The 20,878-nt window shown below is 52.7% G+C and overlaps 1 protein-coding gene and 2 long non-coding RNA genes across 4 annotated transcripts; 1 reads left to right on the plus strand and 2 right to left on the minus strand.

Moving 5' to 3' along the window:
* Window positions 1–10,525: 10,525 nt before the first annotated feature.
* LOC139085464 (uncharacterized) lies at window positions 10,526–12,769 on the plus strand. The gene is made up of 2 exons (XR_011543775.1): window positions 10,526–10,730; window positions 12,621–12,769. It is a non-coding gene; the product is annotated as an uncharacterized lncRNA (long non-coding RNA).
* LOC103545590 (CD177 antigen-like) lies at window positions 11,889–20,214 on the minus strand. 2 transcript variants are annotated; one of them, XM_070632787.1, is made up of 9 exons: window positions 19,895–20,214; window positions 19,678–19,821; window positions 19,222–19,407; window positions 18,835–18,954; window positions 18,519–18,635; window positions 14,142–14,303; window positions 13,263–13,448; window positions 12,993–13,127; window positions 11,889–12,736 (listed from the first exon to the last, which is right to left on the minus strand). In XM_070632787.1, the coding sequence occupies exons 1-9, from the start codon at window positions 19,944–19,946 to the stop codon at window positions 12,585–12,587; spliced, it is 1,254 nt and encodes a 417-aa protein (XP_070488888.1). In that variant the 5' UTR covers window positions 19,947–20,214; the 3' UTR covers window positions 11,889–12,584. The 2 variants fall into 2 exon arrangements, with proteins under 2 accessions (XP_070488888.1, XP_070488889.1); XM_070632788.1 differs by lacking the exon at window positions 13,263–13,448.
* On the minus strand, window positions 14,984–17,646 carry LOC139085465 (uncharacterized). The gene is made up of 2 exons (XR_011543776.1): window positions 17,508–17,646; window positions 14,984–15,157 (listed from the first exon to the last, which is right to left on the minus strand). It is a non-coding gene; the product is annotated as an uncharacterized lncRNA (long non-coding RNA).
* Window positions 20,215–20,878: the final 664 nt, after the last annotated feature.

Below are 20,878 nucleotides of genomic sequence, written 5' to 3' on the forward strand. Positions count from 1 at the left end.
AAGACTTGGTCTTTTTGGTTGCCAGCCCCCATGGTAAGCCCATCAACACTTACCTCATTAGAACAAAAGACACTCCTATCACCCTTATCAGTCAGAAAATTCTAACGGTTTTAGGAGCTCTGAGCCAGGAAGAAGGACAAAGACCAAAGATCTTTCTGTGAAATCACATGAGGAAACTGAGCCTTCGTGAGGTGGGGTCGCTTGCCCAGAGTCACACAACCTGCAAATGGGAGAGCTGGGATTTGGACCCAGTCATGCAATATGTTGTCAGTTGGCACTTGGCATCTATATTCCCCCCCATATCAGAAGAACCGAAAGGCCAATACTACCTTTTTTTTCACCTCCCAACAAATGAGTTTCCACATCAAATTTAAATTCTGAGACACACTTGTGTGAGATTCAGAAGGTGGGAGGGAGACGGAAGCAACTATTTCTGCTATTGGGTTGGCTGATGTGTGGCAGACACAAGCTTTATGGGAAGAGGCAGGTGTTTCTTTACTTCTGGGTGGGGGCTGTGGCAGTGTGACCTTGAAATCAGACGTCAGTGACAACTCCCTAACCTCCATTTCTCCAACCTTTCAATTGTTTTAAAAGCACCTAATTCCCTATGTTAAAGACCTTTCTGATAGAAATACCTAGAGGGGTTTCTGTTTTCATGATGAAACTTTGAAAGGTACACCAGTTAAGCTTTTACCAATATCTATGGTGTTTTTAGCAACACATGGTAAATATGGCGGCCAGGGGTAGAAGTGAGAGAAAAGGGAGTAGTGGGGATCAGAGAGAGACCTTAGAATAAGAATGAGGGTTCCTGGGTCCTTGATATGAGTCCCGTGAAAATGGAGTTGGGGAGGGGAAGGAGGAATGGGAAGGGAGAGGGGCCGGCCTGGTGGTGCAGCAGTTAAGTTTGTACATTCCACTTTGGCGGCCCAGGGTTTGCCGGTTTGGATCCCGGATGCAGACCCATGCACTGCTTGTCAAGTCATGCTGTAGCAGGAGTCCCACATATAAAGTAGAGGAATGTGAGCACAGATGTCAGCTCAGGGCCAATCTTCCTCAGCATAAAGAGGAGGATTGGCAGCAGATGTTAGCTCAGGGCTAATCCTCCTCAAAAAAAGGGGGGAAGGTAGGGATAGAGAGGTGGGGGTCTATCTGCAGATTTTCCTGCCCACAGCTCTGGACAGAAAAGGCACAGCCTTGGAAGAGTGGTCCCCTAATCATATTGCATTCCTCCTCATAAAAGTTGTGTTTTAGAACCCACTGGGACTACCTGTCTGGGAGGTCTTCTAAAATTAAAGAAGAGGGCCAGCTGGTAGTGCAGCAGTTAAGTGCACATGATCTGCCCCCGTAGCCCAGGCTCCACTGGTTCAGATCCCTGGCGTGGACCTACCTACAGCTTATCAAGCCGCACTGTGGCAGGTATCCCACATATAAAATAGAGGAACATGGGCACGGATGTTAGCTTAGGGCCAATATCCTCACAAAAAGAGGAGGATTGGTGGCAGATGTCAGCTCAGGGCTAATCTTCATCTTGAAAATGAAAGTTTAGTTAAAGAAGAGCCTTCCCCAGGTGCTGAGGAAGAAAGGACCCCTAGGTTGATTCTCAAGTCTGCGATCTTGGGGCTGCAGAGCTGGCCCAAGGGCCACTATATATTATCTCCTATCCTTCAGGAAATGACTTCACCTTTATAAGTCTCAGTGTCCATATTTAAAAATGGTGACAATTCTTGCCTTGCAGGGAAGTCAAGTGATGAGGTTTAGAAATAGTGTGTATAGAGTGCCTCTCACCAGGCCAGCAGACCTGAGTTTGAAGTCCTGTCTTGTCACTCAGGGGCTGTGTAATAGTGTTGGGGTGGGGGCAGGAGTGGAATTTGGTGCTTGGTGTCATCTGTCCCCACTGGCATCTCAACGCCCATGGTCCCTCTGTTAGCATGCTGGAGCTGCAGTAACAGTACCAGAAACCTGGCAGCTTAAACGATAAGATGTTTATTCTCCCACAGTTCTGGAGGATGGAAGTCCACGATCGAGGTGTCACTGGGTTTGGTTTCTCTCGAGGCCTCTCTCTTTGGCTTGCAGGTGGCTGCCTTCTCCCTGTGTCCTCACGTGGTTTTTCCTCTGTGCCCACAAATCCCTGGTGTCTCTCTGTGTGTTCAGATCTCCTCTTCTTATAAGGACACCAGTCAGACTGGATTAGGGACCATCCGAAAGGCTTCATTTTAACCCAATCGCCTCTGTAAAGGCCCACAAATACAGTTACATTCTGAGGCTCTCACTCGGGGGAAGAGCTTCAACATACAAATTTTGGGGGGCACAATTCATCCCGTAACAGTCCCCTCCCCTCAGAAAGCTAGATCTCCATTCCCACAGTGATGATGTCATCAGGGACCCAGAGCTCATCCCCTAGAACGCTTATTCTCTCAGAGAAGGGATATATGGTATTAACAGAGAAAAGGGTGTCCGCTCTTGGCTTTTGTGATTCAAATGTCTCGGCCCCCAGGAGAATGGAAAGACTTTAAACAAAAGTGTGAGGAAAGCAAACTAAGATGGCTAAAAACAAAGGAACTGACAACATCAGATGTCGAGGAAGAGCAACTGGAACTTTCCCACATGGCTGCCCTGGCCTTTGGCCTACTGATAGCATGACCTCTAATTCCCAACCTCCCATTAATATCCCCAAGTCCAACCTTCTTTATGAGCATGTGACCTAATGGCCTTTGATCCTAAGTATTTCCCATCCCTTCCAAATCTCACACACAGTTTATCACTTCATAACACTACATGAGAAGATTCAAGAGCAGCTGAACTCACCCTTTAGAAGAAGAAACTTTCAGGCAGTGGTCACATACGTCTGATGATAATGACACTATCTTTTTCTGCAATGAGAGGATTTCTCTATGTGATGGGAGGGCAGGAACCTAGAGATCTGGCATCAGGAGGAAAGGAAACCAGAGAGAGATTCCCCATTGCAGGCGCATCCTTCACTGATCTAGTGCATGTCTCCATTGGATGGAGCAATGGATGGTAGCAGAGCCTTCAGGGTGGGCATCACCATGACCTTGGAGGTGAAGGTGGACTTCCACCAAAGAGGCTTCTACTTAGCAGTCAGGACCCAGCACAAAAGCAGACTCATCCCACCTGAGTAACTTGAGAAGCGATTGAAAACGAGATAATTGACAAAAGTATGAGCCTGTTGAGGAAACACAAGGGTTAGAGCAGTTCTCTGGTGCCGATAGCACTGGGTTTTTGTTACCATCCTGCTGGAACATGGGGACATTGCATCACAGAAGAGAGACAGAGACAGAGACAGAGAGAGAACACTATCTGGAGAGGGCTGTCAGAGAGGAACTGAACTCAGGCTGAATAATCTGCCCAGCCCCACAGTGACCCTGTAAGGAGGGAGCTGGGGAATTAACACCCCAACCTCACTCAATGTCCTCTCTTTGGTCTCCTTTGACTGGACCCAGCTGGAAGCCAGGAGATTCCATTGACATAGTTCTCCTAGCTCTGCCACCCACAGTGCAGAGCCACAGGGAGAAGGGGAGAGACTGAATCTGGACAAGGAAGCAGAAAGTGTTCAGCACAGTCCACCCTTTTCTCCCTCAGAATCCACCCTTTTCCTTTGTCCAGATGAAAATCAGAGTCCTCTATCCAGAAGACACAGAATTCCCGTCTGTTACCTAATCACTGTAATGTGCTATGGACAATGAGTCAGACCCCCAGAGTGTTAGACGACCAGTTCTTCATATACCACAGTGAGAGGAGGATGGAGGAGGAAATCCTATAAAACAAAGCTGCGAGGGTCCTGGCTGTGGAGCTGGTGGTAATCAGAGCTGCCTTATTCTACCACCCGTTCCACAGTCCTTACCACCTGCCAACACCTAGTTTAAACAATTGTTGTGTGATGCAAATCTTCATTCTGATGGGAAGAGAGTGTTTGATGGGCTTGTCTTTATTGAGTTTCTACAGTCTTCCTCTGAACAGGGCCACTTGCCAATGGAAATAGGAAGATGTACGCACGAACATATCACTTGGCTGCCAGAGTCCTCCTTGACCCAGCAGCCCAACCTCCCTCTGGTAGTCAGGTCCCCTCTGGCAATCAGCTCAGTGGCCTTCTTTGCTGCCTGTTGTTTGAGCAGCATGAGGAGCACAAAATGGCCAGGGGGCAGTCATGACTTCCAATTGATTGGAACTATGATGGGATTCCTCACCCACATCAACTCCAAAGTCACAGGGAGCAGAAGCAAAAGTCCTTTCAGTGGGCACTTAGGTGTACTAGAGTGAGGGGGCATTCCCTTATCACCCCCTTGTTTCATGGCCCCTGCATTCTGGCTGTGGGGGGAAGCGACATGATAGCCTGGCCACTTGTTTAAGACACACACCCAAGCTGGAATGGAGATGCACCAGACCAGTGAAGGACGGACCTGAGATGGGGAATCTCTCACAGATTCCTCTCCTCCCCTGTGCCAGATTTCAGGGTGTCTTGCCCTCCCCTCACATAGGGAAACCCAAACACTGGGGGAAAGGACGATACCTTTATTATCAGGCACGTGTGGCCACTGCTTGAATGTCAACTCTCCCATAGGGCAAGTTCAGCTGTTCCCAGGCCCTTCCCTATAATGTCATCAGGCCATAAGTATGTGTGGATGATAATTCATGGAGAGGATGGGAAAATAATTCAGTGCTCGGTTATGAGATTAGAGGGAGGGTTGGGTTTAGGGGGTTAGGAGGGGCTAAGAATCAAGGGGAAATGGGGTCATCAGGGAGAGCACGCCATACCAAAGGGCTAAGGGTAGCTCTAGCACCACGACCAAAACCATGTAGGAGGTAGGGGCAGCTCCAGCTTGGGAGAGAGGCCAATTCCCATTGCTAGAGTTCTCCATCACGGTAAAGACCCCAATATAGGGTGCGTGGTGCCACAAATATCTGGAAAGGTTGGCCATGCAGCCCTGAAGGTCCAGTGAGGAGGACAGCCCACCTAGAGAATGAAGATTAAGTCAGAGAACTCAAAGCACAGCCCAATGAAATTCCGAAGACCCAGGAATCCCAGACACACCCTCTCCCCACTCAGACCAGGAGCTCAGCCTCTTCCTCGCTCCTCCCCTAGACCTAGACATCTGGGTCCCCAGCCCCCTCCACCCCCAAACCTGTAAGTCAGGGCCTCCAGGCCCCTAACCCCTTCATCCTTGAGACCATCAGCACTCACCTCCCCTGAGATCAAGGGAACCACGGTAACAACGAATGGAGCCCTTAGGGCAGGTAACAGTTTCAGAGTTTTGTGAGCAGGATCCAAACAACTCACATAGGCAGGACACTGCAGGTCTCCTGGGACAGGGGGCAATTGAGAGCAGAGAGAAGGTTGGGGTGCACAGCTCTGCTCCTCCCTGCAGCCACCTTCTTTGAGCCGCGGAACCTCTTGTCACTGGGGCCCCATCTATGCGTGTCCCTGGTCCCACGCAGCCCGTTGGGATCCCACACCTGGATGGAGGATGGCATCCAACAGGACACTGCTGCTGTCGACCCTGTTGCACCCGCTGGAGGAGCAGAACCGGGCAGAGGAGGCGACGAGCATTCCGGGGGGCCCCGAGTGGACGGTGACAGTCGGGGATTCATGTGTCCTGATCTTGCTGCAGCCCTTGCTCCCCACTATGAGTGATCTGTGTCCTGAGGGGTGAGACAGTGAGAGCCGGGCTGCGGGAGGGAGGCTCCGACGGAGGCAGGAGCTCAGCAGACAGAGGGTGAGTGAAGGTTCCCTGAGCACAAACAAGAGCACAGGTCCCCTGGAATGTGGGGAAGACGGTGGGGGGGGCCAGAGGCTTGGCCCTCCCCTAGCGCTGCCAGCTCTCAGTTCTTGTGCCAACGTCAATTCTCACCAGAGCCTCCCCTGAATACCCATTATCACCTTGCAACCTTCCCCTCACTCTCCCTCTCTCCTTTCCCTGTGGGATTTAGCTCCATAGCTCTTATCTGCACACCATATCTTGCTCTCTGTTTTTGGCCATGTTTCTGTTTCCCCCTGGCTTATAAAGCTGCACAAAGACAGGTGCAGTGGGATCTAGGGTGCCTGGCACACAGCAGATGCTCCATAAACCTCAAATGAAGCCCTTGGGTCCCCCTGTGCCAGCTCTGCTCTCAGCCCTTTGCATGGACTATCGAGTCTATCCACACGACCACCCAGCAAGGTATGTAGTATTATTGCCCACAATTTCCAGACGGGGAAAACAAGGCACAGAAAGAAGAAGAGCTGGCTTTAGAGCTCCAGGTGTGAAGGGACCTGGGCAGGAAAGCAGGGACAGAATCCAGGGTGGGGAAGCCTGGGACCCAGCGCAGGGGCCGTACTTCTTTTGCAGCCCACACACATACGTCTACCAGCAGAAGCGTCTCCTGACAGTTCTCTCCAGCATCGCACTTCCTGTATCCACCTGCGATCCATTCGACGGGTGTCTGAGCCGAGTTTGGCTGCATCCTCACCATGACTCCCTGTTGACAGATCAGATTAGCTGGAGAGAAGCAATCACCAGGGTCTGGAAAAGCCGGGGAAACAGCGGTGTCTGTCCCTCCAGGTCCCAGGCTTGGAGGTGATCACGTTCTTGAGTCGCACTCTAGATGACCTGGCCGTAGAGTCCTTCAATGTCAGATTTAGAAGGGATCTTGGAAGTCTGAGCCCTACCTCCTTTCTTTGTCTTGTTTTTGCTCAAACATCTGCAGGGACCTCTCCCAATCTCCTGGAGGAAGGCAACTCCTCCCTTGGGAGTGAGAGAGATGGAGGGCTCCTTCTCAGCCTGAGCCAATTTCCACTGTCCTCGCTGGGCCTCAAGGCCCTCATCCAGGTAATGAGGAGGGTAGCGTGACACCATGTATTTCTTTTCCCTGAGGAACCACATGTTCTAAACAAAAAGATGCAAAGGCCTGCCGTGCACTGAGCATTTACTACGAGCCTGGCTGTCCTGATTGCTCCCTGGATTAGCCCCTTGACACCTCTCAAGGAGCTTTTGTGCCTCGATCACTTTATTTCCCCACAGCAACCCCCAAAGGAGGTCGTGTTATCATCACCACCCCATTTCAAGACAGGAAACAGAGGCAGAGGAGTTGTTAAGTAGCTTGCTCGATGTCCCACCACCAGTCAGGGTCCGAACTGGGCTCAGATCTCAGGTGTTCTGGCCCCTTGGGGTGAGTGATGGGGAAGAGAGAGATCAATGACCGTCCTTGCCTACCTCAGACCCTGTGGCCCTCAGGAGTCTGCGTGAAAACCACAAGCCCAGATCTTCTCTCAAGGCCATCACATGGTCTGCTGAGATGCATCCACTGAGGCAGAAACTCAGCATCCATAAACATAGGTAACATTCAGGACAGCCCTACGAAGGGGGACCGCTCATTTCCTCACATCACAGACGACAGAATTACGGCTCCTGCTACCCTCCTCCCAGCCTTACTCTGCTCTCCCCATCCCCATCTTCCCCACCTTGCTCAATGGCAGCTCCTTCAACAGTTTTCAGGTCATTCCTGACCATCCCCTCTCTCTGACACCCTGTGTTGGACCCATCAGGAAATCCTGTTGTCTTAAACTGCAAGATACCCCCTGAACCTGACCAGGTCTCGCCACCTCTGCTACTTCCATGACGCCCCTGGCTCTCACCTGCTTCCTCCTGGGTCTCCATGGGGGTCCCCTCCTCCACTCCTACCTCCCCCTCACTCCATTCTCCACCCAACAGCCAGAAGGATCCCCATAAAGGTAAGTTGATTCATGTCACTTCTCTTCTCAGAAGCCTCCAATAGGTCCCCATCCCACTAGAATCGAATTCTAAGTCCTTAAATTGGCCCCAAGGGCTCTAGGTGATCTGGCCTCCCCCTCCCTCTCTGTCTCTCTGTCCTGCTCTGTTCTCCGTTGATCACATTGTTGGAGCCACGTTGGCCTCTAGGCTCCTCCTTGAACACACAGCAGGCATATGCCCACCCAGGGCCTTTGCATACACTCCCTTGCTCCTGACTCTCTGGAATTGTCTCCTCCCTCCTGAATTGCTTGAAAGAGGCTCAAAGAGGTGGTGATCCTCAACAGCTGGTTCAGCGGCAGAGCTCAGATGGGAGCCCACGTCCCTCTAATTCAGACTTTAAGCTCTTAACTGTTGTGCTTTCCTGACTGTGCTGCCCCACTCTTCTCCCTGGGACCACTGCCCAATTGTTTAGGGGTGGTCAAGGAGCTTCATGTTCCAGCCCTTTCATTCTTCCTCAGCTTGGGGTCCTGCTGTGGCCCATCTTGGGCAGCCTGTGCACTTGTCCCAGCCCTCTGCAACCCTATGCCTTCTCAGGGGCTGCTCTGGCTCCAGGAGTGCCCTTCTCTCCTCCACATATTCCCTGACCTCTTGTCGTACCCAGCTTCTGATGCCTGGTCTTGCCGATGGTCAGGAAATACTTGCTAAACTGCTGAGCTGAGCAGATCCAGGGAAGCCAAACACATCCTCCAAGATCTGGTTCCAATGTCGAAAGCTAACCAAACATGGATTGTGATAGGAATATTCATTTGTGGCATAAAAGCTGTGTTTCATGTGACATGTGTGTGGTGTGTGTAGTGTACATGTACGGTATGTGTGCAGAGGTGTAGTATTTGTGTGGTGTGTATGGGGTTTGTGATATGCATATGTCATGTTTGTATGGAGTGGGTAGTGTGTGCGTATGGAGTGTTAGGGATGTGTGGGGTATGTGTGTGTGTAGTGATACTGTGTGTGTGATGTATGTGGTATGTGTTTGTTGTGAGGGAGTGGCATGCTGTGTGTTCTGTGTGTCTGTGTTTTGTTTGTATGTGGTATGTGGTGTATTGCGTGTGAGGTGGGCGGTCTGTATAGTGTGTAAGGTTTGTGGTGTGTGTGGTACATGTGAGGTGTAAGGAGATGTGTGTGTGGTATGGGATGTGTGGTGTGTATGTGGCATGGTGTGTGTGTGTATTGTGTGTTGTGTGTGTGTGTGTGTAGCGTGCGTTCTGTCTGAACTGTTTCTGAAACACCTTCTGGATTACGAATGTCAGCTGGTCCCAGCAATGAGTGTTGGACAACTAAACCAGCATTAATCAGAAGGAGAGACTCAGACTCTGCCCCTCCCTGCTCAGCCCCCTTCCGTGGCTCCCCTGCCCTCAGGAGAAAGGCCAACTCCTCAGCCTGGCCTTGTGGGGACATCACCAGGCCCCCACCCACCTCTCTGGTCCCCCACCAATATCCATTCCCAAGATACAACAGTTCATTTCTTGGCTCCTTGGCCTTGCCCGAGCTCTTCCTTCTGCTTGAAATGGTTTTCCCTTCATTGCCCACACCCACCACGTCCACCCGGAAAACTTGTAATCACCCGAGGCCCGGCTATATCCCGTCCTCTTGATGAGCCATCTCAGGCAGAGCCAAGGATGCCTTCCTGAAAACAGCAGGCTCAGCCCACCTCCAGACCTTTGCACATGCTGTTCCCTCTGCCTGCTCCTGACCTTTTCCTCTTCTACAAATAAACTACAGCTCATCTTTAAAACACAGCTCACAGGTCACCTCCTCTGTGCAGGCCTCCTTGATACCAACCCCCAGGAGATAAGTATTTTCCCTCCTCTGAGCTCCCCAGATCCCTCATCCCTGTGACCATCTGCTGTGACCACCTGCTCTGTGATGTCTCCCCTCTTAGTCCTGGAGGCCCTTTGGGCAGGAACAGGGTCTGAGTCCTCTGGGGTCTCCACAGGAGACCTTGGAATCCTGTATGAACTCACTTCAGCAAATAAATCCCGGGCACCCATCCTGAGCTAGCTCTTGTGCTGTCCACGTCTGGAAACCTCGGGTCAGTGACATCCAGGCCCTGTCCTCAGGCTCCCAGTCCAGCCAGAGGCATCCAAGCACAAAGAGGAAAGACTGCTGAACTCACTCAGTGACTTCTCTGTGTAGTGGGGCACCTGGGAAGATCAGTGAGCTCCACGGGTGTGAGCTCATTGCCTCCCTTCCTTTGCTTTAAAATGTATGACCCCATAGGCAACAGTACTTCGTAGCATATCACAGCCAAAGAAAAGACATTTTCAAAGTTCCTGAATGGCAGAGTTGACAGAAGCATTGAGTACCAGGAGGCCAAATCAGAGACCACAGTTTGTGTCTACCCCTGTGAGGACAAAGCTCAGTGCCCTCCATGCTGGAGCGTGTCCTTTGTAGCCCTGCCATAGCATGATGCCATAACAGATTAGTGTTGGTCTTTACCTCTGTTGCTTTGGGCACTGAGAACAGTCAACAGCCAGGTGGGCCTTGGGGAGAGTTGCAGACCCATTCCAAATCTGATCTGTGCTTTCTCTCCTCTGTAAACAGATCACAGGGAATTCCCATGAGCCCAGAGTTTGGGTGGAGAAAGAGGCAGGAAGAACAGCTGCCGTGGGCGTCGGAGCCACCTACTGGGGCTTTCACCTGTGCCCTGCATGCCTGCTTGAGCCTGATCCCACACACAGCTTTTTAGTAGACGACAGATGCTGCTGTGCATGCCCACCGTTGTTGTTTGGAAGCTTGACTACACCCAGTAGGTGATGTGCAGTTTAGGTCACAATGCCCTTTGTGTTTGCAGCCAGGTGTCTTTAGCTTGCAGTGAGGGCCCTCCTCGGGGCTGCATATGGCAGACGTCTCACTGTAGCTTCACATGGCTGAAAGAGAGCTAGCTACCTCTGGCTTCTACCTGTAAGGATGCTGTGATGGCTAATTTTACGTTCAACTTTATGCTAAGGGATGCCCAGACAGCTGGTAAGACATTACTTCTGGGTGTTTCTGGGAGGGCGTTTCCGGAAGAGAATGGCATTTGACTCAGTGGACTGAGTAAAGACGGCCCTCACCCGTGGGAATGGGCTGCTTCCAATCCATAGAGGGCCTGAACAGAGCAAAAAGGTGGAGGAAGGAGGAATTTGCTCTCTGCTTGGGCTGGGACTTCCATGTTCTCCTGCCCTTGGACACCGACCCTCTTGTTCTCCGGCCTTCAAACACGGACTGAGAGTCTCACGATTGGCTCCCCTGGTTTCAGGCCTGAGCTTTGGACTGGCACTCCACCACCAGCTTCCCTGACAGCAGATCCTGGCACCTCTTAGCCTCCATAATTGCATGAACCAATTCCTCATAATAAATCTTTCCACACACCTCTACATATCCTGTTGGTTCTGTTTCTCTGGAGAACTCTAAGACAGGGCACTAACCCTATTCTCAAGGCTCCACCCTCAGAACCTAATTACCTCCCAAAGTTCCCAGCTCCAAAAACCTCCACACTGGGGTTAGGGTGTCAACATACGAATTCTGGGGGAACACAAATATTCAGCCCAGTGCACCAGGCATCAGATTCCACTGGGGCCCAGTGACAAGCCTGGAGAGCTTTCCAAATGTTGGAGTGCTACGTGCAGAAAGAACCATGGATTTTCTCCAAAACCTGGAGTTCTGCACTGTGGTTCTCTTACTGGAGCTTATAAGATGTTCCATACAAAATGTGCTCGGTTGGAAACATCAATGTTAATATCTAAATATAATCACCTAGGAGTTATTTAGAAGAATATTTTAGTGTTTCCAAGTGGACTATTTTGGTGGGAGGAGGCTAGGGTTAATTTCTAGTATAATTTTTTGTGGTTTCCATGGTTCGTCCTTTTTATGATTTATGGCTCTTTCCCACATGACCTGTCTTTTCCGGTTGCCCCTATTTGGTATTAAAATGTATCCGCATTTATCAGCACAGGATTTGCTTCTTCAGAGCCAGTGTGAGGGTTGGTCAAGTCTGAGTTCCTCTTACAGCAAGGAAGGTTTTTGCCCAATTGTATTGGCGAAACCAGGTTACAAGAGTCTAAAATCCATTGCAAGCGACTGATCCATTGCAAAAATACCAACTGTTGGCTACTCCAGAAGAAAAAAGCACTGGAATTGAGATTTCTTTTTGTATTTGCAGACTTTTATTGCTAAACCTGCCAGGCGTCCCTCAGGCTAGATTTACAGCATTTGACGCAATGCACCACTTTTCTCTTGCAAGAACCCCTGTAAGGGTCAATACAAATTGAAAAAGCAAAAAAATTTATCTTTTCCGTGGAGCAAAAAGGGAAAGACAGCCCACTTTCTTCAGAAAATGTATAATTATAAATTCTTTCTCTGTCCCTTTGAGATGTATGGAAATCTTTAAAAAATGTAAATAAGCCCCTCGCCAGCCTTACAACCCAGGGATGTCTTTCTCAAGTACAGGAAAGCCATCTCTTTGAAATGCAATCAGCAGGGAAGACAGCACCCTGTCTCCCAGCTTCTGGGGAGGGCAGGAGCCTAACTGAGGTGGACACCTCACTCCTGGGGCAAAATGACCTCCAGTCGTAAAGGGATGAGCAGGTTATTCTTCGTTTGGATAAAGTCAGTTAACTAACACAGATGGTGGCCCCAATTACCAGATGAATTTAGAATGAACTCAGTGTGACCAATGGCCCCATCAAGTCCTCCTACATGAGGACTCGTATTGTTTACCTTGAGAACACGTGTGTGAGGGGCAGTATCTGCCTGGGTAGATAAGGGGTGAGCTGTCCTTCTGTCTTTGCGGTTCCCTAGCGGATTGCCTGTGGTGCACGTCACATTCTGGTTTAATGCTCATTCAGTAATAAAACTGTCTTTTTTGTCTTGTAGCCGTGTGGAGAGGTTTTCGATCACGGAGAAGACCCCAATATTGTGGCTATGGTTCAACAGATATCTGGAAGGTTGGGCCATGCAGCCCTGCAGGTCCAATGAGGAGGACAGCCCACCTAGAGGATGAAGATTAAATCAGAGAACTCAAAGCACAGCCCGCTGAAATTCCTAAGACCCAGGAATCCCCGATGCGCCCTCTCCCTGGTCAGAGCAGGAGATCAGCCCCTTCGTCCCTCCTCCCTTAGACCGGACATCGGGGTCCTCAACCTCCCACCCCCAAACCCATGAGTCAGGAACTCAGGCCACCTCCAACCTCAGGACCAGTGAATCCAGAACCTAGATCCCTTCATCCTTGAGACCATCAGTACTCACCTCCCCTGAGATTTATGGAACCACGGTAACAACGAATGGTGCCCTTGGGGCAGGTAACAATATCAGAGTTCTCTGAGCAGGATCCAAACAACTCAACACAGGCAGGACACTGCAGGTCTCCGGGGACAGGGGGAGCTGGGGAGCAGAGAGAAGGTTGGGGTGCACAGCTCTGCTCCTCCCTGCAGCCACCTTCTTTGTGACCCGGAGCCCCTTGTCTCTGGGCCCCATCTCTGTGTCCCTGGTCCCACCCAGCATGCTGGGATCCCACACCTGGACGGGGGATGGCGTCCAACAGGACACTGCTGCTGTCGGCCCTGTTGCACCCGCTGGAGGAGCAGAACCGGGCGTAGGAGGCGACGAGCATTCCGGGGGGCCCCGAGTGGACGGTGACAGTCGGGGATTCATGTGTCCTGATCTTGCTGCAGCCCTTGCTCCCCACTATGAGTGATCTGTGTCCTGAGGGGTGAGACAGTGAGAGCCGGGCTGAGGGAGGGAAGCTCCGAGGGAGGCAGGAGCTCAGGAGACAGAGGGTGGGTGCAGGTTCCCTGAGCACAAACAAGAGCACGGGTCACCTGGAATGTGGGGAAGACAGTGGGGGGGCCAGAGGCTGGGTCCTCCTCCAGCGCTGCCAGCTCTCAGTTCTTGTGCCAACGTCACCTTTGCAGCAGAGGCTGCCCTGAGTACCCATTATCACCGTGCAACCTTCCCCTCACTCTCTCTCTCTCCTTTCTCTGGGGGATTTCGCGCCACACCTCTTATCTCCACACCATATCTTGCTCTCTGTTTTGGCCATGTTTCTGTTTCCCCCGGCTCATAAAGCTGCACAAAGGCAGGTGCAGTGGGATCTAGGGTGCCTGGCACACAGCAGATGCTCCATAAACCTTGAATGAAGCCTATGGGTCCCCCTGTGCCAGCTCTACTCTCAGCCCTTTGCATGGACTATCGAGTCTATCCACACGACCACCCAGCAAGGTAGGTAGTATTATTGCTCCCAGTTTTCAGAAGGGGAAAACAAGGCACAGAAAGAAGAAGAGTTGGGTTTAGAGCTCCAGGTGTGAAGGGACCTGGGCAGGAAAGCAGGGACAGAATCCAGGGTGGGGAAGCCTGGGCCCCAGCGCAGGGGCCATACCTCTTGCACAGCCCACGCACCTACGTCTACCAACAGAAGCGTCTCCTGACACATCTCTCCAGCCTCACACGTCTGGGACCCTCTCGCGGTCCATTCGACGGGTGTCTGAGCCGAGTTTGTCTGCAACTTCACCATGACTCCCCGTTGACAGGTCAGGACAGCTTGGTTGGATGAAGCAGGGTCTGGGAAAGCCAGGGAAACAGCCGTGTCTGTCCCTCCAGGTCCCAGGCTTGGAGGTGATCACATTCCTGAGTCACACTCCAGGTGACCTGGCCACAGAGTCCTTCAATATCAGACTTTGAAGGGACCTTGGAAGTCTGAGCCCTACCTCCTTTCTTTGTCTTGTTTTTGCTCAAACACCTGCAGGGACCTCTCCCAAGCTCCTGGAGAAAGGCAACTCCTCCCTTGGGAGTGAGGGAGATAGAGGGCTCCTCCTCAGCGTGAGCCAATTTCCACTGTCCTCGCTGGGCCTCAAGGCCGTCATCCGGGTAATGAGGAGGGTAGCGTGACACCATGTATTTCTTTTCCCTGAGGAGCCACATGTTCTAAACAAAAAGACGCAAAGGACTGCCGTGCACTGAGCATTTACTACGAGCCTGGCTGTCCTGATTGCTCCTTGGATTAGCCCCCTGACACGAGCCGAGGAGCTTATGTGTTTTGATCACTTTATTTCCCCACAGCAACCCCCAAAGTAGGTGGTGTTATCATCATCACCCCATTTCAAGATGGGAAACAGAGGCAGAGGAGTTGTTCAGTAGCTTGCTCGAGGGCCCACCACCAGTCAGGGGACTCAGAACTCAGGCGTTGTGGCCCCTTGGGGTGAGCGATGGGGAAGACAGGAATCAATGACCGTGCTTGGCTACCTCGGCTCCTGTGGCCCTCAGGAGTCTAGTGTGAAAACCCTGAGCCCAGATCTTCTCTCAAGGCCATCACAGTGAGTTGTCCCTTGAGGCAGAAACTCCCGGGCTGATGACGCAGCATCCATAAACATAGGTAATCTTCAGGACAGCCCCATGACGGAGGACCACTCATTTCCCTACATCACAGACGACAAAATCACAGCTTCTGCTGCTTTCCTCCCAGCCTTCTCTGCTCTCCCCATCCCCATCTGCCCCACCTTGCTCAATGGCAGCTCCTTCCAGCAGTTGCTCAAGACATTCCTGACAATCCCCTCCCTCTGACACCCTGTGTTGCGCCCATCAGGAAATCCTGTTGTCTTAAGCTGCAAGATACCCCCAGAACCTGACTAGGTCTTGCCACCTCAACAGCTTCCAAGATGCCCCTGGCTCTCACCTGTTTGCTCCTACGTCTCCATGGGGGTCTCCAAAATACTTGCTAAACTCCCACCTATCCCTCACTCTGTTCTCCACACAACAACCAGAAGGATCCCCATAAAGGTAAGTTGATTCCTGTCTCTCCTCTGCTCAGACCCTCCATAGGTGGTCTGAATCCCATCCGAGTCAGAATCGAATTCTAAGTCCTTAAATTGGCCCCAAAGGGTCTAGGTGATCTGGCCTCCCCCCCCCCCCCCCCCCGTCTCTCTGTCCTGCTCTGCTCTGCCTTGATCACATTGTTGGAGCCACACTGGCCTCTAGGCTCCTCCTTGAACACACAGCAGGCATATGGCCACCCCAGGGCCTTTGCATATACTCTCTTGCTCCTGACTCTCTGGAATTGTCTCCTCCTTCCTGAATTGCTTGAAAAAGGCTCAAAGAGGTGTTGACCCTCAATAGCTGGTTCAGTGGCAGAGCCCAGACAGGGAGCCAACATCTCTCTGATTCAGACATCAAGCTCTTTAACTGCTGTGCTCTCCTGGCTGGGCCGCCCCACCCTTCTCCCTGGGAGCACCGCCCAGTTGCTTAGGGGAGGTCAAGGCCCTTCATGTTCCAACCCTTTTGTTCTTCCTCAGCTTGGGGTCCTGCTGTGGCCCATCTTGGGCAGCCTGTGCTCTTGCGCCAGCCCTCTGCCACCCCCATGCCTTCTCAGGGGCTGCTCTGGCTCCAGGAATGCCCTTCTCTCCTCCATATATTCCCTGACCTCTTGTCGTACCTAGCTTCTGATGCCTGGTCTTGCCGATGGTCAGGAAATGCTTGCTAAACTGCTGAACTGAACAGAACCAGGGAAGCCAAACACATCCTCCAAGAGATCTGGCTCCAATGTCGAAAGCTAACCAAACATGGATTGTGATAGGAACATTCATTCGTGGCATAAAAGCTGTGTTTCATGTGGCATGTGTGTGGTGTGTGTAGTACACGTGTATGGTATGTGTGTGGGGGTGTAGTATGTGTGTGGTGTGTAGGGGTTGTCTGCAGTGTGTTATATGTGTATGGCATGTTTGTATGGTGAGTGTAGTGTGTGTGTATGGTACATGATGTTTGGTGTGTGTGTGTGTGTAGTGACACTGTGCGTGTGATGTATGTGGTATGTGTTTGTTGTGAGGGAGTGGCATGGTGTGTGTTCTATGTGTCTGTGTTTTGTTTGTATGTAACGGGTGAGGTGGGTGGTCTGTATAGTGTATAAGGTTTGTGGTGTGTGTGGTACATGTGAGGTGTAAGGAGATGTGTGTGTGGTATGGGATGTGTGGTGTGTATGTGGCATGATGTGTGTGTGTATTGTGTGTTGTGTGTGTGTGTGTAGCGTGCATTCTGTCTGAACTGTTTCTGAAACACCTTCTGGATTACGAATGTCAGCTGGTCCCAGCGATGAGGGCCGGACAACTAAACCAGCATTAATCAGAAGGAGAGACTCAGACTCTGCCCCTCCCTGCTCAGCCCCCTTCCGTGGCTCCCCTGCCCTCAGGAGAAAAGCCAACTCCTCAGCCTGGCCTTGTGGGGACATCACCAGGCCCCCACCCACCTCTCTGGTCCCCCACCAATATCCATTCCCAAGATACTCCAGGTCGTTTCCTGGCTCCCTGGCTTTGCCCGAGCTCTTCCTTCTGCTTGGAATGGCTCTCCCTTCATCGCCCACACCCACCTCGTCTACCTGGAAAACTTGTAATCACCCGTGGCCCGGCTGTACCCCGTCCTCTTGATGAGCCATCTCAGGCAGAGCCAAGGACGCCTTCCTGAAAACTGCAGCCTCAGCCCACCTCCAGGCCTTTGCACATGCTCTTCCCTCTGCCTGCTCCTGTCCTTTTCCTCTTCTTCAAATAAGTTAGAGCTCATCTTTAAAACACAGCTCACAGATCACCTCCTCTGTGCAGGCCTCCTTGATACCCACCCCCAGGAGATAAGTATTTTCCCTCCTCTGAGCTCCCCAGACCCCCTCCCACACAGCCCTGTGACCATCTGCTCCGTGACGTCTCCCTTCCTAGTCCTGAGCAGGGATGGGGTCTGAGTCCTCTGGGATCTGCATGGGAGACCTTGAATCCTGCATGAACTCACTTGCAAATAAATCCCGGGCACCCATCCTGAGCTAGCTCTTGTGCTGTCCACGTCTGGAACTCTCCGGTCAGTGACGTCCAGGCCCTGTCCTCAGGCCCCCAGTCCAGCCAGAGGCATCGAAGCACAAAGAGGAAAGTTTGCTGAACTCACTCAGCTCTTTTCTTAAAGTTGTAGGGTCAGGGTGCCATGGGCAGACAAGGAAACTGAGGCTCAGACCGGGACGGCACTTCTTCCCTCTCTGAAGTCCCTTGACCCCTCCCTGCATGCAGCGGCCATTCCCATGGAGACACTCCAGGCCACTTTCAGTCTGCCCCTTGAGTGGTTTCCGTGAGGAAGTGGGGACCCCCCCAGTGTCCCCATTTGGCTCTTGCTTGCCCTGTCACACTGGGAGCACCCTCAGTGTTCTCTGGTCTTCTTCCCTAGGCAGCAGGGCTGCTGGGGTGCTCCAGGACCATGGGTGGGGTGGGTGTGAGTGGGGTGAGGTGATCGAGGAGAAGTGGGAGACCCAGGGTTACCCTAGGCCAGGGGTGTGGAGAATGGAATTGGAAGCAGTGAGTCACTCCCAGCATGAAAACCAGTGGGCGCTCCTGCCCTCACTTCCGCACTTGATGGAGAAAGTGGAATGCACAGCAGCCACCCTCTCCGCCCCTCTGACCTTCCTCTCTGCTCTGGGGTTCCCCTCCCGCCTGGACAGGCCACCCTAACTTAGTCGGCCTAAACCTGATCATCAATTAAAACATCCAGCGGTGGGTTCCAGCCCTGAATATCTGTCGCCTGGACCATGTGCCCTCTCTCTCCCCTGCAACCGGACACCTCTTAGTGGCACCCCCATCGAAGTGCCTACCAGGAGAATCCCTCCCTTTGCACACCCTGAGTGAGGAGCAAACTCCTAAATTACTCGCGGGCACTGGCTTTGGTGGGATGTGTTCAGGTGTCCCACTTTCACAAGGGTCACAGTGCCCCAAGGCTGCAGTGCAGGGCACGGCCTCGTCTCCCGCACGAGGGACTCACCTTCATGGATGCAGTACTCACGCACAGTCAGGGCCCCAATTTTTTCAATGTTATTAAGCAGGTTGCAGCCTGCTTGAGACGTGCACCCCTGCACTCTCAGATTGGTGAAGATGCCCCCTGTGGAAAGGAGGAGAGAGGGAGAGAGGCAGATGTTCCCAGTGGGACCATGCAACCTTCAGGGGAGGCGCAGCTCCACGAAGCCAGGCCCACCCTCCTCCAGGTCCCAGCCCTCAGCTACCCTCCCTCCCAGAGACCCAGATCCCGGCCCTCAGACCTCCCCTTCAGTGCCCCCAGGGACCCCGATGTCCCGCCTCACCTCCCCTGATCAGGAGGATCCCGTTGTAGCAATGTGTGTCCCCAGCAGGGCAGGTCAGCTCTGTTGCAGATGCACAGCCTTCTGTGGACAAGCAGACTGGGCACCGCACGGACCCCGGGACTGGGAGGTGAGAGACGGAGAGAGAGGAAGAGAGAGTTCTGCCTTCAGATCAGGGGTTTTGTCTCCACCCTGCTTTTGCTTGCCCCAGAAATCAATCTCCCCAGTCTCCCCCAAAACGTGCCCTCCTCGGGCTCCTGTCATGCAGGCCTGGGGTGCAGGGAATTAGGGACTGTCCCTCTGTGCTAACCTCACCCCCTCAGCCCTGTCGCTCCCCTCCTCCCCACACTCACTTTTCCCTCCTCCTCCTCCCCCTCCTCCCTCAGGCACCTGTTGGGGGCAATGAGTCCCAGAGAGGGAGGGTGTTGGGGACATTGTTGCATAAGTCCTCGTTGCGGCACACGTGGGTGTAGGAGACGATGGAGAGGCCGGGGCCTGCCCTGTGCTGGGTGACACGGGCCTCGTGATCTGCCTCCGGGGTGCAGCCCTTGCTGACCACCAGGTTCACATGGGGTCCTGGACCAAGAGAGGGAGGGAGGCCGTGGTGGGGTCAGGACTCCGGGTCTTAGAGAGACGGTCTATATCGTGGCCTGGGGTGGGAGACTGGACAGATGGTGACTGGGCACCCAAGACTTTGCCCCTGCTGGGGAGGGGACAGCTCCTATTAGGAGGGGAGGGGTCCTCTGAGTTCCCATAGGGAATGCAGGGAGGGCTGGGTGCGGGGAGGGATGTCTCTACACAGGAGAGGGTGGGAGCCAGGCTTGGGGCCTACGGGGCTTTTCTCACCATTCTCAGTGAGCAGCAGCGTGTCTTGGCAACCCCAGCCATCCTCACAGACTTGCTGATTCGTCACCGTCCAGTGGAGGGGCATGTCCGATACATTCATCACAGCCTCACCTGTCCCTAACTGACAGGTCAGGGCCTGCACTCCTGAAATGGGAAGAGCAAATCCATCTCAGCCCATCCTCCAGGGAAGTCCCCCCAGGTTGGGGTCCTCACTCACGGGGCAGCATGAGGGCGATGCCCAGGAGGGCCAGCAGCAGGGCAGGGTTCATGATCAGGGCAGCTGGACTCTCTTGCTCCTGCTCTTTCTATCAGGAAACCGACACTTTTTATATCTCACCCCATCCCAGGCAGTTCAGGAAAGGGGTGGGGAGGGGAGGGCCTTGCTAAAGGAGGCCTGGGCCCACCCTCTGAATCTCAATGGCTTAAAGGCTGAGAAATCTGTGTCCTCCCTCCTCCCTCAGATCAGGGACTGAGAAATCTGGGTTGTCCCTCCTCCCTCAGATCAGGGGTCCAGGCCCCCAGCCCCCTCCTCCCTCACACCCAGGATACAGGCCCCCAACCCCCTCAACAGTTAGAATCTGAGGCATCCTGGCCCCCAGGACCACTGATCCAGCCCTCCTGAGCCCAGCTATCTGTGTCCCCACCCCCACCGTGTTTCAGGGTAGTTTGTGTTGCGGTTTCTTCATCTTCATGGCAACCTGGCCAACTTCAGGTCCCAGGTGGGGAAATGGCCCAACTGCCTGTGAGGACATTGTGTGGTGGGTATTGGCAGGTCCCCACATTTTCTCTATCCTAACCTCTGCCCTCATGGATTCCTACTTCTCTTTTCTTTCTCTTTCCTTCCTACATTGCTTTCCTTTCTATTCCCTTTTTCATAAGCTTTCCTCATGCTTTTCTTCTTCTTCTGTTCTCTCTCCTCCAGCACAACATGGCCCATAGAGTTTCCACTTCCCACCACCCGGGAGGGAGCTGAAGTATGCCAGGGGGCGGGGCTGGTGGTGGAGACTGAATATCTATGAAGGAATTAGGTATTCTTTGACAAAGCCAAGTTTCTTTGCCAGAAACAGATGGGAGCAGTGGTGTGCTGGAAAACCAGCTGGTCAGAAAAACAGCCTCAACACACCCCGCCTTATAGTGTTGGCCCATTTCTGTGGTGTAATCGCTTCTAACACATCTGATTTTAAGCTACCAACGGTTTGAC

This window comes from Equus przewalskii, chromosome 9, assembly GCF_037783145.1.
Source record: "Equus przewalskii isolate Varuska chromosome 9, EquPr2, whole genome shotgun sequence".
NCBI lineage: Eukaryota > Metazoa > Chordata > Mammalia > Perissodactyla > Equidae > Equus > Equus przewalskii.